At 38.4% G+C, this 15659-nt stretch overlaps 1 protein-coding gene across 2 annotated transcripts in view; it reads left to right on the forward strand.

Annotated features, from left to right (window-relative positions):
- Positions 1-15659, forward strand: part of LOC105437797 (vascular endothelial growth factor receptor 1-like) — a 61345-nt gene that overhangs the window by 13725 nt on the left and 31961 nt on the right. Inside the window, exons 2-3 of one of the 2 annotated variants that reach the window (XM_030990039.1) lie at positions 13079-13456; positions 14586-14597. In XM_030990039.1, coding sequence (XP_030845899.1) covers positions 13079-13456; positions 14586-14597 — 390 coding nt within the window. The remainder of the gene's footprint in view (positions 1-13078; positions 13457-14585; positions 14598-15659) is intronic. The other variant, XM_030990041.1, reaches the window with a different exon arrangement.

The raw sequence follows: 15659 nt of genomic DNA on the forward strand, positions 1-15659 counted from the left end.
TAAAATACAGTTTTTAAATACATGTACATATCAAAGTTTAGAGTTATCTTGATATCATATTTTTTTTGTCACTAAACAAACTGCAGAAGTGCACTCGCGAGCAAAATTAATTTACATGAGGAATCAAAATTTTATGTTTAACAAATTGTTTTCGAAGCATTTTTTTCTCCCGTTTTTTTCTACATAAAACAATATTCTCCGATGATATAAACCAACCTATTTTGCTGGTACCTTTCAGTAGATTGCTCAGTGTTGTATAGTAGATTTCTATAAATTAATCAACTGTTTTACTTTTTATAAGAGATAAAATATCTGTTCTGAAGCCCCTTCTCGCAGAAGCCATTCTCAGACACTCGTCACAATATAAGTATGCTTCGTGATTGTTTGTGTTACATAACTACTGACGTAAGAAACCACTTGAACATTGAAGCTCGATCAAACGTTCAACGAGTGGAAATTGGAATGAGGTGAGATGATAATTAATCATCTTGAAAGAAAGAAACCCTTTGCATGTCAACATGTGAATAATGTGTGCAATTGGGCTTTTACAGACGTGTATCAATCAGAAATAATTAATATAGGTCTGAGACTGACCTTTAACGTCGCCATCCGAAAGACGCGATTCAGTTTTGAACCGGGGTCGCCTGAGCCAGTTTGTAGGCGAAGACAGAGAGCTGAACCTACTCACATCTTTCTCCATCACGTGTCACAAAGACATGGGGATATTGGAAATATTAAAATCCTTAGCTGCGTAAGAAATATAATAATATACAAGTAATACAGTGTACAAGAGAAATATTTGAAAAATGTAAATTCTTACGAAAAGTATATGTATATAGGAAAACTATTCAAGTAATGTATGAACGTGTACATGTATGAGAAACATATTAATAATTTATGTGACAAAAATTATAATAATTATTAATGAATGTATGAAACGTAATGAAGAAGTAATAGGTTAAAAAATAATAGAAATGTAAAGGTATTTTTTTAATGAATTAATGGAAACACTGAGGATATCTATATGAGATAATATATATTTTAAGAACAGGAAACGAATAAGGAAAAAAGTAATGTGCGTGATGCATACATATTAATGCGAAACATAATTAAGTTTTATAGTTACAGCGAGAGCAACATGTTTAGAAAATGGTCGAGAGTGAAGGCTAATGTCGCCATGTCGGACATGTTCCCTTATAAATTTGTAATATAAAAACTATATTAATAATTCACGGGACATGTCGCTAGACAGGTCAACTTATTAATGACCGTATTATTATTGATAATAATGATGATGAGCGTGTCCATGTAATTACCTCCGGACCTCATCTCGGCAAGAGCGTGGGATTTTTAACACGTTTTTATTCTCAGTTTTCATCGTTAATGATGCATGGCAAATTACGACCCGAGATGGTCTAACACACTGCGTTATTTATAATTAGGAAGATGTTATTTGTGATGCTTTCTCTCTTTCGAGGAAACTGAAAGTTTACTAGTTCTGATGAATATGATGAGGGTGTTCTAAATTTAGCGTTTGTCATTAATGGGGCAGTGTTATCGAGGGTGGGGGGGGGGGGGGGTTAATTAAATGCGAATCAACAAGGCCACCTTTACGGTTGATGACGAGGAAGGGGTCTTCTCTTTTCTTCTTGCCCATTCAACCCCCTTTCCCTTTTCTCTTCTGTTTCCTCCACCTTGTTTTCGCCAATCTGTAATCTATAGGCCTATATGTATATATCGGACTGGGAAAAAAGTAGGCGTTTCGATGACACCCCCCCCCCCCCCAGTTTACTGGAGATATTATCACGACTTGAGGAAAATTCCTTTCACGGTTTCTATCGTCGGTGTCTTAGTATAAACGAGATAAGGTTAACGGCATGACGTGCTCTCTATGAGGAATGATGGGAAGACATTAATGTGATATAATGAAAAATGAGACTGATAAACCGCTCTTTCATGATGTTGATGACAACGAAAAGTGATCCTCAATTCCTCATACATGTAGGTGTAATTTCTTAAAACATGTCGTCCTTACAGGTGTTTTGTTCATAGGCTTAGTACCGGCGTACGTGGGGTGGGGTGCGGCGGCCGGTGTAATTATAATAATAATAATGATGATAATGATAGTACATATCGTTGATGAAAAAAATGTTTTTCTCTGTAAGAAAGTGTCTATTCAGCTGACTCGCTTCGCTTGATTAAACGACAGAAGTTCACCCGCGACAAAAAATAAGCTGTGCTCGTACACCCTTTACTTGGCGGCTGAAGGGTCGTTCGTGCATAACTGGTAATTTCTATATACTGTAGATATAAGCACAAAAAAAACCCAAAAGGGTAAAAACGTAGATTGATTTTGTGATCTCACTGGATTTTAACAAAGTTAAAGCCGGTGGATGGACCTGAAATACGAAATGTCTTTGTATCTACATTATTCTGTTTTCGGTGTGTTTAACTTATAGTGTACCAATGTAGTAAGTAGCCTACATTGTACAAATCATCCATTTGTTACCAAGTCCAGCCGTCGAATGTGATAATCATGATAATGCTAAAGTGATCATGGTGAATTAAATCTGGTTCAGAAAAGCTAGGGATGTGAACTCCTCTAAGTCCCTAGCCAGTTAGCCATATGCCTGTAGACACGTTTTGTAGTTCAGACGAAATAATGTTAATGTCCAATTGTAGAGAGAATGGTTTTCTTCCTAGCGGAGCCCTGTGTGTCTGCTGAGAAGGTTTTTTGTCACGATTTACGATTGCTAGCTGGATGATTCATACGTGAACAACATCACTCCGCTGTTCAATGTTTCACCTTGGGACTACATTAAAACACTCAGAGCTCGACCATGTCATGGAGATAACTCCTTGATCATCCATCCACCATGTCGTCTTAGATTAGGGAAACCCTGTGGAGAGGAGAATTCCAGCGCCCCATCACTCCCCCAACCCCCTACCTCTCCTACCCCGTCCTCATCTCGTTAAATAGATCAAGACAGAATTCCACCTCCTTGGTGAGATACTACGTTCGTGAAAGCACGACCTCCGCACCGGCATGCTTGCTTAGGCCTACTCCATCACGTCGATTGATTGGAGATCTCTTGTAAAATTAAAACTGATGTTGATTTTCGGCAATGGAATTTCACGTTTCCAGATAAACTGTCTTGCAAGTAGTCAGAATAGTAGATCACAATATTGCATGTACGCAAGGGAAGATATTATTTAAAAAAACGACTTATTTAAAGATACGTAAAGCATCAGGTACTATTCTTGTGAGTTTCAAAGATGCTGAAAACACTGCACATAATTGGCAAACATCTACTCTAGGGTGTTCCCTCCAGGAAAAGAAGCTTGCTGTAATAAAATAATAAACTCAAGGAATGAAGATTAATTCCCCTTATTCGGTATACCTAAAATTTTGAAATTTGTACGCATTTAAAAAAGGAATTTTGTCATAATAAAATATTGTGTATAGGGTTATCCATGATAAAAATGAGACGATTCAAATTTGTTTTATTACTTAAAACCCCCTTTCTGTTGGTCAGCTCAGGGAGGGGGTAGATTCTCTCTCCTTCTTTCCTAGATGTGTGCCCTGTGGTTTTAGATGAGAATAGTCTACGATGAATCGTAATTGATACTGGGAATGCGTCTATGACGGGCTGTACATGCCTTTATTATGTCCACTATTCGTTTGTCGAATGGCTTTATTGATTTGACCAGCCAGAAACGCTGAAAACTATACAACAATACAACTTCATAAAGTTCATATTACATTCAAGTGTACATGTTAATATGCAACTATCCAACTAAACAATTCCGAATGGACGTTTACGTGTAGTTCCAATCAATCCTTAAGTTGTCCCCGTAACCCGTTATTATAATCTTGCACGATGAATAAACATTTTATAACATTTTATTTTTCTGGGTATTATGAGAAGTTAATGTTTCTTTTGAATCTTTGTTATATCATATTGATTGTATTTGTTTAGTTTTTAACTAAATGTGGAAATAAACTACTGTATAACTATACAACTATGCTTGTATCGTTGTAGCTGTGTAAGTAATGGCATGTATGGCCTGCCATATTAATTATGCGTGAATTTATCATGCTTTGATGAAAGTCGGTCTCACCTGTTTAGCGAGAATACAGGTGATAGATGTAGATCATATTGACCTGGAAAAACAGTAAAGTTTCCGTTTTTTCCAACTATTCCAATGATTGCACCTGCTCTGATTTATGGGTAATTACCAGAGATTGAGACATGCTGCCTTGAATTATGTGGGTAATACCGTCCTGTATCACTCCACTATAATGACCCGTACGTGTGTAGAGAATTCCCTGATGTGACAATGGTTGACCTATACAGTAAAGTCTCTTCCGTATGACTGACTCTATCCATTAATTTTCACCCACAAATTAGAAATTTCTTGAAATGAATAGCGAAAAGTTGTTCTTTGGTATTACAATCAGTAAGAAGAAGCAGGAGAAGAAGACGAAGAAGAAGCCGAAAAAGATGAAGAAGTAATGTAAATCATAATCTATTTTCTCGTGAAACTAAGTTCAAGGAAAGTGATGTTTCAGAGACCGCGCATCAAACCAATAACCTCTTGTTTTTCAATATTCGGAGAAATATTACTAGCTAGCACTGCCGGCGTTTTCCATCTTCGTAATCTCTGACGACAGCAATTTCGATTCATTTTGCATCTAAGCTTTCCCTATAGGCCTGTACATTTAATATCCTCTGCAAACCTTCTTATTCGTCCGATTGACGTCATTGTCCGAGGAAAACTAATGAGTCACTTGTTACGTAATTGATATGGCAGCCGCTCGTTTGTACTGTATAACCCTGCCATAAGTCTGCAGTAAACTGGAATAATCGAGAAACGATTTGTATATCCATTAATATATGATGATCCTTTTACAGCAATTTTACGAGGAAGAGTAACAAAATTAGAAAATATAAAAGAGCAACGATATGTTTTGCAACTATATTGCTATATTGATGACGACATCAATGGTACTTTTATCAACCACTGAAATCTATTTCGTATAGGCCAATTTGCCCTCTAAAACACAAGAGTTTCCTATTTTTATTTGTATTATTTTATGTATTTGTCTTTTAGGATATGATGTAGTAGCACTCTCATTTGTGGTAATAAATGACGGTCTCGTTCATGATTGGTTTAGTTTGTTAGATTTATTGAAAACACTTCCTTAAAAATAGGCCTCGCTACATCGCGTGAAGGATCTTGCTGGTTTAATAGAAGGTCCATGGTTCGAATCCCTGACTGGTTGGTGCCCATCTGTCGGATAGAGATATGGAAATTATAACTTACCGCTATGTATCATTTGATGCGGTTATGGTAATAAAAAGAAATACATATCAAAGTAAATGCGCTGGCCAACAACAAGAATAACAGGACATAAAACAGCAGCAACAACAACAACAACGACAACAACAACTTAAAGATAAAGACCAGTAATGGTCATGCGATTGCATTGTGAAAGAAACGTTGTGGAATCGATCAGAAAAGGTTGATAATCTAGCGTATAGTTATTGGTGTGTACTGCAAGGTTCTGGAATCATCAAAATGATAATAAATTTGGCCCAGTCTTCGTAAAGTTACAAGCACTGTACACAGAAAGATGTATGGGACTATACGCACACGTGCGCGACGCGTGCGTTTATCTCTCACACACCAATAGATAAACTAATTAACCAAATATATCAATTAGAAGGCGGTTTCCCGGCAAAATATGTATCATCATATGTTAGTCAAAACATATTCTTTCACATGATTGGTAATACGAGCTTCCATTTCATTTCTTTAAATTGGGGCGTTTCCAATACTAGTCTTTACCTTTAATCACCGCAAGAGTATGTCAGCAATTCTTAATCACGATATATACGGGCACGAGAATACATGTATCTACAGCTCTCATTTCCCAATAATAACCAGACAATTTCCTCCCTCACCTTTCAAGATCATATGATGAAACTATTGATCTTCAAACCTGCATGTTTTTTTCTAGCCGAATTTAATATGACGTCATCAAACATTGAAAATGTGTAAGATATAATGTACTGTACCTTGACCGCTACATTTCGCCAATATGAGCTTAATGAGCTGCAAGTTGTAGCGCCATATGTTGATGGGTGTATTCTAATTTAAGATGACGTCATGGGAAAGCAAACACAAGAAAGCTCACACAAACTAATGTTTTATTTTCAGCAGATCGAAATCCTCTCTTTTAATGACAATGTCATTAGACTTTTACAGTTTTGCATAGTTTGTCATGTGAAAGATGAATAGCTTTTCATGCCTCATCTCTCTTTCCGTATATTGCCCTTCCCTCCCTGTCTCTCCCTCTCTTTCCCTCCATCATCCCCCACAGACACGCTATCCCTCTATTAACAAAAATGGAAACAAATATGATCATTGATTGTTTTCTTCTTGAGTTCATTATTATCTATTTTAATACCTTGTATGGCAAAGTATAAGGCCTCCATGCGGGGGTCATATGACATGCCGAGGTTTCTGTCTGAAAGTACCGATGCTGAAATGATGTGCAAGATGTTAATGGATCCCGAGTACATGTTTTTTTAAATTGAACTGAAGGGCCCTTTCATATTAAAGGTTGAACTCACATTTGTGGTATAATAAACTAATGTAATTCGAAGGGGCTATCCGTGTCATGTTTATGAAGGCAATGCATATTTCATGAGTCGAAAATTGTGTATTTAGACTTCGCGTTTGAACCCATAATCATGCGTTCTTGTAATGGAATTCCATTTCGATTGGACGGGTCGAAGAAAATCCGAACGAGTGACCGGACCCTTCTTGAGAGAGAGAGAGAGAGAGAGAGAGAGAGAGAGAAGAGAGAGAGAGAGATAGAGCGAGAGGGGAGTGGTTCAATTATTTTTCTTTACCTGGCCTGTGCAGTGCAAGTATTCAGAATGACTTTTCGACATTTTCACTGATTTCAGGATGTAACGACTGTCTCATTAAAACATACTAATCATCACGAAGCCCCTTTATCATGATTGCTTTCTACGATTTATTTCTCCTTTTCTGTTGGACTGTAAGGTAGCCGTCAAGAAGCAAATTTCAAAGATAATATAACCAATTTGTTTGTACCACGTATCGTAACTCTGAAGATTAATTTTGATGATATGTTACGTTTTTGTTGTCTCAGAAAGTTTACATATTATATTTTTGAAACTTTCTTTTTCAAAGTAGTCGATTGAAAACCAATTAATTAGTACTTTTATGGATTTATTGATATGATTACGATCATGCAGGGCAATTCCCCAATCTCCATTTCATACAAAAAGTATCAAAATTCGAAGAGATCAGTAATGCTATAGACATCGGTATGTCACAATACATGAAAGTAATACATGGGAAATAACATGAAGCAGAGGGAATGTAGGTCTAAACCACCCCCAATTATCTTCTTGTTCTTGTGACGGATGAGTCTTACATTGACCTAGTCTACAATATTCATGTTTTGTTATTTTGTTGCTTACAAAGATACAAAAGAAAATTTATTTCTTCAGAAGTTCAGAGCTGTTATTGTCATAACGAAAAAATTTTACAGTCAAATCATACAATTACATCTGGTGTGAAAGCCATACACTTGAGACATTTCGGCAAAAAAAAAGTAAATCATGGATGATGTGCACGTCTTGTAAACACATTGACATACCTAGAGGGAGTTTCTAACGATTTTCCTTCTACATATTTAGAGATCAACGGCACGTTCTGCATAATGATAGTCGTGCAGCAATTCAGATTTTATTTTCTTCTTCTGCCTCATGCAACCTCAAGCTTTTCTTAATTGTGTACTTGTAAATATTTATATTTCTGTTCGTCTTTTCAAAACAACTATCGATGAAGAGAGCGTGTTAACGGAAATTAATATTTCTTCTGGGCAATCCCCTGGATTGGTTATTTGTGTTATGGTGCACCATAGTAACTCCATGGATGCACTTAACCTTTCTTATTGTTTGACGGTCTGGTCTTGGACATGTACTACTTCCATACACCTTCCCATACACCCTCACACACACACCCTCACGCACACACTCCCACACACACCCTCACATACACTCTCCTATACACCCTCCCATACAAACACACACACTCACACACATCCTCACACACACCCTTAAATACACCCTCCCAGACACCCTCACACACACACCCTAACACCCACACCCTCACGCCATCCCACACACCCTCACACACACACACACATACACCCTCACACATACCCTCAAATACACCTTCCCATACACCCTCACACACCCTCACGCACACGCATCCTCCCACACACACACCCTCACATACACTCTCCTATACACCCTCCCATACAAACACACACACACTCACACACATCCTCACACACACCCTTAAATACACCCTCCCAGACACCCTCACACACACACCCTAACACCCACACCCTCACGCCCTCCCACACACCCTCACACACACACACATACACCCTCACGCATACCCTCAAATACACCTTCACATACATCCTCACACACACACCCTCAAAGACACTCACTCACACACCCTCACACCCACCCTCAAATACACCCTCACACGCACACCCTCAAATGCACCCTCACACACACCCTCCCATACCCTTCCATTTACCCATCCATTGGCCTACATGTATACATATGTAAAATACGTACGCGTACATTCCATATAGGCCTGCAACATTACGAAAATGCATTAATACATTAATAGATTGATAAATGTAAATTAATGAATACATGTACGTAAAGGAATAGGCCTTAATAATAATAAAATACCTCTTCTAAATATTTGCTGTAAATCCAGGGCGCTGGTAAATCGGCCGCATGAAAAGCAAAGTAACAGAAGCCTAGCACCATCGACCAGCTTTTCTCCCAAGAGAGGGAGCGGTAATGAGGGCATCTCGTTCCCGGGGGGGGGGGGGGGTGGAGAGCTGAATCCGTTTACTCTTTGCATCAACCTCGTTTCCCGCTTTCTCCTAAATTCCCTTTAATTCCATTCTCTCCCGATGAGATCAGTTACGTGATTGTCCTCATTCCATCCTTCATTGATGTCCACCTACGAGATGAAAGGACCGTTGCTATACCAGTGAGGACCGTGTTCATATCGCTTAGGACCGTGCTCTTTCACCAACTACATGTAAGACATAATACATCTAGAGGTTGATTCTTCCCGATTAGTCTCATGCGTTTATTTTTAATAATCTCTGCTCTGTCCCTCTCTATTTTGGATGCACTTTATTTTTTTAATCATTTTCTTGTTGATGCTACGTGATTATATTTATTTACGATCCATCAAGGGTGCTTTTGTGGGCGTGGGGGGGGGGGTCAGCAGTTTTACTTAATCTTATCCTCATGGATGATTCATTTAATCCAAACATAACTACTTTCCAAAAATCAACCTAGCGTAATTTTAATTACATGTAGGTCATCCTTTGAACTGTGCGAAAGACTCATATTAAGTAACAATAGTTACTGCTCTTTCTGCACACTGGAATTATTATTACCACATTAATTGCCAGGCACCCATTTACACCTGGGTGGAGAGTGGCGCATATAACGTACTACCGAATGACGTTAATGTCGGGCTCGGACTAGACCCTTTAACCACTATACTACGACAACACTAGTATTGGTCATACATGTATGTAGGCATATCGATCGCCTATGGTTATACCAAAGATAATATGGGACTGTATCATTCCTGTAGATCCACTGGGGAAAAGAAATATATCAAACTATATATACTTTTTATTTTTGATAAACATGATGTTGTTGATGTATATTTTGTCACAGGATAATAGGCTCGCCTCTACGCAATGTGTGCATATTCTCCATTCCGTATGGGGTGGAAAAAAGATTATGCCTTGATGAATATAATACTAGTCTCCGATTGATTTTCAGTCGATTTGTGAAGTTGCCATGACACTAAGGTACCGGTTCACAGGTTCAGTCAGAAATCTCACGTAGAGGTCATGACCCGAATCGAAGGTCATGCATCAAGACTGAAAGTCAGCGTTCATTTCCAACAACCTCCCCATAAACAACGCGATTACCAGAAGAGCAGTGTTTTTCTAGACAGGGCTACATTTCATGCCTGTAGTGATCTGTGCTACTGGAGCGATCCATCTCATGTATCCCTTCCCCTCATAACCCCCCTCCCCCACCCCTCACCCCGTCTTCCCCCGCCATTACAGTTTAATAGAGTGTGTTGGGGGCGGGGGGGGGGGGAGGTTAAATTAACCCTCGGTTTAGCAAATTAGATATAATGAATACCATCTGTAGAAAAAAACTTAAATGGGATATTTGGAAAGGTTTCCTTATAATTACCCCTTCGGCAGTATACATGTATGTACATGTATGTTTGGGAACATATGGAATCAGGCCTATGTAGAGTAACAGCCATCATTTTTTTGTTACTGAGATTACGCGGATAGCACATTCTAAGTCCTATTCAAAATAGAATCGTTACAAATGCATATAATAATGTACTTCGGATGTACAGAAGATATTGCAACAACAACAAAAACAGCAGCAAAACACTGTATTTTTAATGTGGATAATAGACTTACAATATGAAACATAACAAAACATTGTATTCATGTCACGAGTTGTAATGTATCGATGCCAAAATCCGCATTCTGTGGCAGATTTATCGGAAATGAACTACTGTTACCGAGGGCAAGGTAGCCGGAAAACGAAAGGATTGACGTCATCATGTCGTGTCTCCTCATAACATCAAAGCAGTCTATCGAACTCTCAAATGGTTAAATCTAAAATGTCATGCTTGGAACCGTTATGCATACTATATGTTTGATATGTTTACATTTCTTATATAGGCCAGAGATCAACGTGATTGCAGATAAATGATAATAAGAACAAATACAAATAAATGATAAAAACAAAATTCCTTTGGCTAGTTTGATGTTCTTGTCGAAATAATTAATGTCACCAAACTGCCAAAGGCAAATTTGATGACGATACCAAATCTGCCAATGGGACCGTCACTCAACTTTTCACCCTCGAAACCTGAACATTGGTGGTCATACTATCTCTCCATCAAGTTGAGCTAGGAATTTGGGAGTCGTCTTTGACCATCTGTTCAATATGGAAAAGCAGGTTTCATCCATTTGCAGAAGTGCAAACTTCCACCTTCGGAATGTCAGGAGAATCCGTAAATACATGTCGAAGCAGACTACAGAACAGATCATCCATGCCTTGGTAACTTCCAGATTGGACTGCTGTAACGCCCTCCTGGTCGGTGTCCCTTCCTCAGCCATTTCTCGTTTGCAGCGAGTACACAACAACGCAGCCCGTGTTCTTACTAAGGCAGGGAAGTATGCGAGAATAAGTCATATCCTTCGTCAATTGCACTGGCTACCGGTACAGAAGAGATTCGTGTTCAAGATTTGTCTGACTACCTTCAAGATTCTGCATGGTCAGGCCCCCCAGTACCTCTCTGAGATGGTATCAGTAACGCAGTCAGTGAGGTCACTGAGGTCTTCAGAGGCTACGAGACTAGTCGTGCCAATGACAAGAACTGTTACCTATGGAGACAGGTCCTTCGCAAAAACTGCACCCGTCCTCTGGAACTCTCTTCCTTCTCATCTTAGACAATTAGATTCCACAGAACAATTTAAATCCCAGTTGAAAACGTTTTTATTTATCTGATGTTTAAGTTTGATTACCTAAAGAACTATATTATGTTGAATTGTATTATATATTTATATCTGTTTATCCAATACTTGCATTTCTGTATATATATATAAGATTTGAATTCCTATTTATCTAAGATTTAAGTTTAATTACGTGTAGAAATAATATCTGTTGAACTGTTTTGTGTAATCTGCATCATTTTTGTCTGTCGCGCCTTGATCGGAAGTTCCGGATACGTGCGCGTTATAAATTTATATTATTATTATTATTATTATTATTACTACCGTCACATGGTATTGGCCAATCAAGATTCAAGTTTTAATGAGTCTCAAGCGATCGCTTATGAGTGATTGGCGATTAGTCGTGAACTTGTGCAAAGAGGTCTCATAGCAGTTAATCTAGAGTTCTCGCAGTAAACCCGCATTTTGAAACAAAACTGTCTAAAATGTCATTATGCTATACGTTACAGTTTTTGATGATAATATAGATACTTCACATACAATATGACGCTGCCATTTTGTTTTGTTCTTGTTTAATTCTAGTCCAGAAGGAGAATGTGTTTGTTATATGAGAGAGGATTCAGATATGCAGTACTCGGACATGGCAGAAGGAAAACTATGATATGTGGTCACGTTTAAATGACGAGTACGGGCCTTGCCTATCCGTAACACTACCCTGCAGTTTCGAAATTGGTCATTTACCCTTTAAAGCCGGGGAATGTAATATTTGTCACGTTTTAAACCTGGTCAACAAATCACCATGGTAACTTGATTCGCTGCTCACTCCACAAAACCTTACATACAGTTGTAGCTTATTTACCACTCTTTACTACTGCGAGCAAGTAGACGCGAGGGTCGCAGATTCTGTGTCCATTTTTTTGATGACTACTTCATTAGCTTTTTTGGTGTTAGTGTCTTCCCGCCACGCACCAATGGAATATATAATGTGTTTCCTCATGCGTTCAATGGAATGAAATCCTCGATGTGGTCATAACGTCCGTGACTGGGGAAGAGAAAGGAAGATAAAGAGAGAGAGAGAGAGAGAGAGAGAGAGAGAGAGGGAGGGAGAGAGAGAGAGATGGTACACTGTGTGTGTGTGAGCGTAGATTATTGAGAGTGAGGGGGTGTGGATAAAATAAAACTCTTTCACTTTCATTCAAGAATCAATACATGAAAGAAATCAGATTTGAAACTTTAATTTTGTTTTTGACCCCAATGCATACAGTTATCACGAAATGAATTATAGTATGTGTCGTATACACACACGCACACATATTACACACACACATATATATTTGCGTGTGTGGGTGTGTGAGTTATTACCTTTTGGTTGGTTTCTTTCTTTCTTTTAGCATAATTTTTACTATTCTTCCATTTTGACAGTGCCAGTAACATGCCAGAACATATTGGTGACGGTCCATCCAGATACAGTGCAGGTGACCGAAGGATTAAGTGCAACTCTCCATTGTAATTACACCGTGCCCATCATTGACTCAAGCCTAGACCAATTAGACCAGGACCTAGAACCAGTACAGGTGTCCAATCAAGACCCAACGATCACGTGGTTGAAAGATGGCGCCGTGCTTCGGACGTACAGTGGTGTGGGCCGCAATACCGTTACCCAGAGCGATAGGATAGCCATAGTTGCGCCCACGTCGTTGATGATATCCCGGGCTGTCGACGAGGATGCTGGTACCTACACCTGCCAAATTGAGCAAGGAGCTTTGATAGGGTCAGCATCAGCCACTCTAAACGTTGTAGGTACGTAAATGTATATCTTTATCTATTGGTCATATTGGGGAAAAATTCGCTATACCACCGCTAGAAAATACCCCTTAAAAAATTACCCCCAATTGAATACCACCATTAGACTGTTTGTGGATTTTTGCCCCACTCCCTAGAAAAATACCCTCCCCCCTGCAACCAGCTATTATAAGAACAACTGCACCCTTGCATTACCACCCTTGCCCGACATCTAATCCAGCCATAGGGGTAACATGGTAAGGTGGGGGAGGGGAGGGGGCATACCTGTCCAAAAGATAGGAGTAGTTGTCGTAGATGAGTACATGTAGCTATCTTTCACCCATCACATTGTTGCGTTATCATTATGTCTACATTGTGAGAGTTTACATTTTACTGTTTACATAGTGAGCCAAGCTTTGTCATTTATTAAAGTAGCTTTCCATCTCCATTTTACTATTCAGCATTCGAATTGTTTTCCTATTATGTACACGCATATATTCCTTTTTATTTTGATTCATTGTCTTACTTTTAAATGAACTATAGCTATATTTCGTTGATGATATCATGCTTGTATATATTTCACAGTCATCATGATATCAGTGTGAATTGAGCAAGAAAGGAGTTAATAACTTGGGGGGGGGGGGGGGAATGCATTTCCGAAATCAAAGATACCAAAAATTTGCATCACATTCCATGAATACATATTGGGCAATTATATCCCATAATAGAGGGTTTCCAGCTATCGAGGAAGTAAGGATAAACCTTGATATTAAGTTCTCTTTTCCAGTCAAGGAATTTGAGGAAAGTTACTCAAATAAGGAAATTTTATTGGCAGTGAAGAAAGTTGTTCAGTACCTTATATTTCGTCTCGTAGCCAACATCGTATGAATTTGTATGATTGGTTATGATAACATCTTAAACTGGAAATAGGTTGAATTCGCGATCCTGGAATTTTGAAACTCCGTCAGGGCAAAGACAGAGATAATCAAGGATTCCTTTTCTCATGAAATGCTGGAAACACTGTAATATGCATGCAGCTATTTCGCACCAGCTGACAAGATAAGAAGGAAATATAGAGTCATACAACATTTATATAATTGAAATGATTCTTGTTCATTCATATCCCGCAAACTTTTTGTTGGAACAGGGGTTATCGAAGGTAAGATCATGTATACCTGCTTTCATGTTCCTTCGTAGTATTTGCTCATTTTGATTTGCGGGAATAATCTTTACTAGGTACTTACCATTAGCATGCATGGGCATATGGATTTGTAATGAATTTGTGTAATTTTATAATTTAATATGTTTATAAGATGTCGAATAATAATTATTTGATTCAATGGATGTTCTTTTGAAATGAAGAAGGTCCATTGCCTAAAAACTACGGTCCTTAAATGTTGTTGTCTTTATCTGAATTGTACGTGTACAGTACATGTATGTCGACCAAACTACAAAATTTGAAAACGTTTGAGTGCTTGTCGATTAATATATACGCTGCACAATACTATTTTATCTATGCACTTACATGTATAAATAACTACAATGTTTATACCCGTATCTTTCTTAATACTGCGCTAGTTTTGAAGGTTTATAAATATTCCAGCCATTATGTATTATAATTTGTGCATTTAGTTTGGTAACCTCCTGTTATACTTCGAAAAATGATGTTGAATTTTCCATGTCGAGACTGAGCTCTAGTTATTTGCACATTTTCCCATTCTTGTATACACCTGCGTTTGTATCCACCCTCTTCTCTCTCTCTCTCTCTCTCTCTCCCCCCTCTCTCTCTCTCTCTCTCTCTCTCTCTCTCCCCTCTCTCTCCCTCTCTCTCTCCCTCTCTCTCTCTGTGCACCCTTTCTCTCGTACTACATGTATCTCTATCTTCACCATATCCATCTTTCCCACCCACTCTTTGTCTGTCTCTCTTCGCTGCCCCCTTTCTCTCTCTTATATATTTCTCTCTCTCTCTCTTATATATCTCTTTTATCCCTCTCACTTTCTCTCTCTCTCTCTCTCTCTCTCTCTCTCTATTTCTCACTCTCTACGCCATTTCAATTTCTTTATGTTCCTCTTTCACATTATCAGCCGTGAGCACTCTTACAAATTTACCACTGTTTTTGTCTATCTTTATATATTTAACTGTTGACACATTTCTAGCTATTTTTCGTTTTTCGCTCATATTCGTTCTTTTGATTAAATTTCCATTTATTTTCTCCTCAGT

The sequence above is a fragment of the Strongylocentrotus purpuratus genome, unplaced genomic scaffold, assembly GCF_000002235.5.
Source record: "Strongylocentrotus purpuratus isolate Spur 01 unplaced genomic scaffold, Spur_5.0 spur5_scaffold_19, whole genome shotgun sequence".
In the NCBI taxonomy this organism is placed as follows: Eukaryota; Metazoa; Echinodermata; class Echinoidea; order Camarodonta; family Strongylocentrotidae; genus Strongylocentrotus; species Strongylocentrotus purpuratus.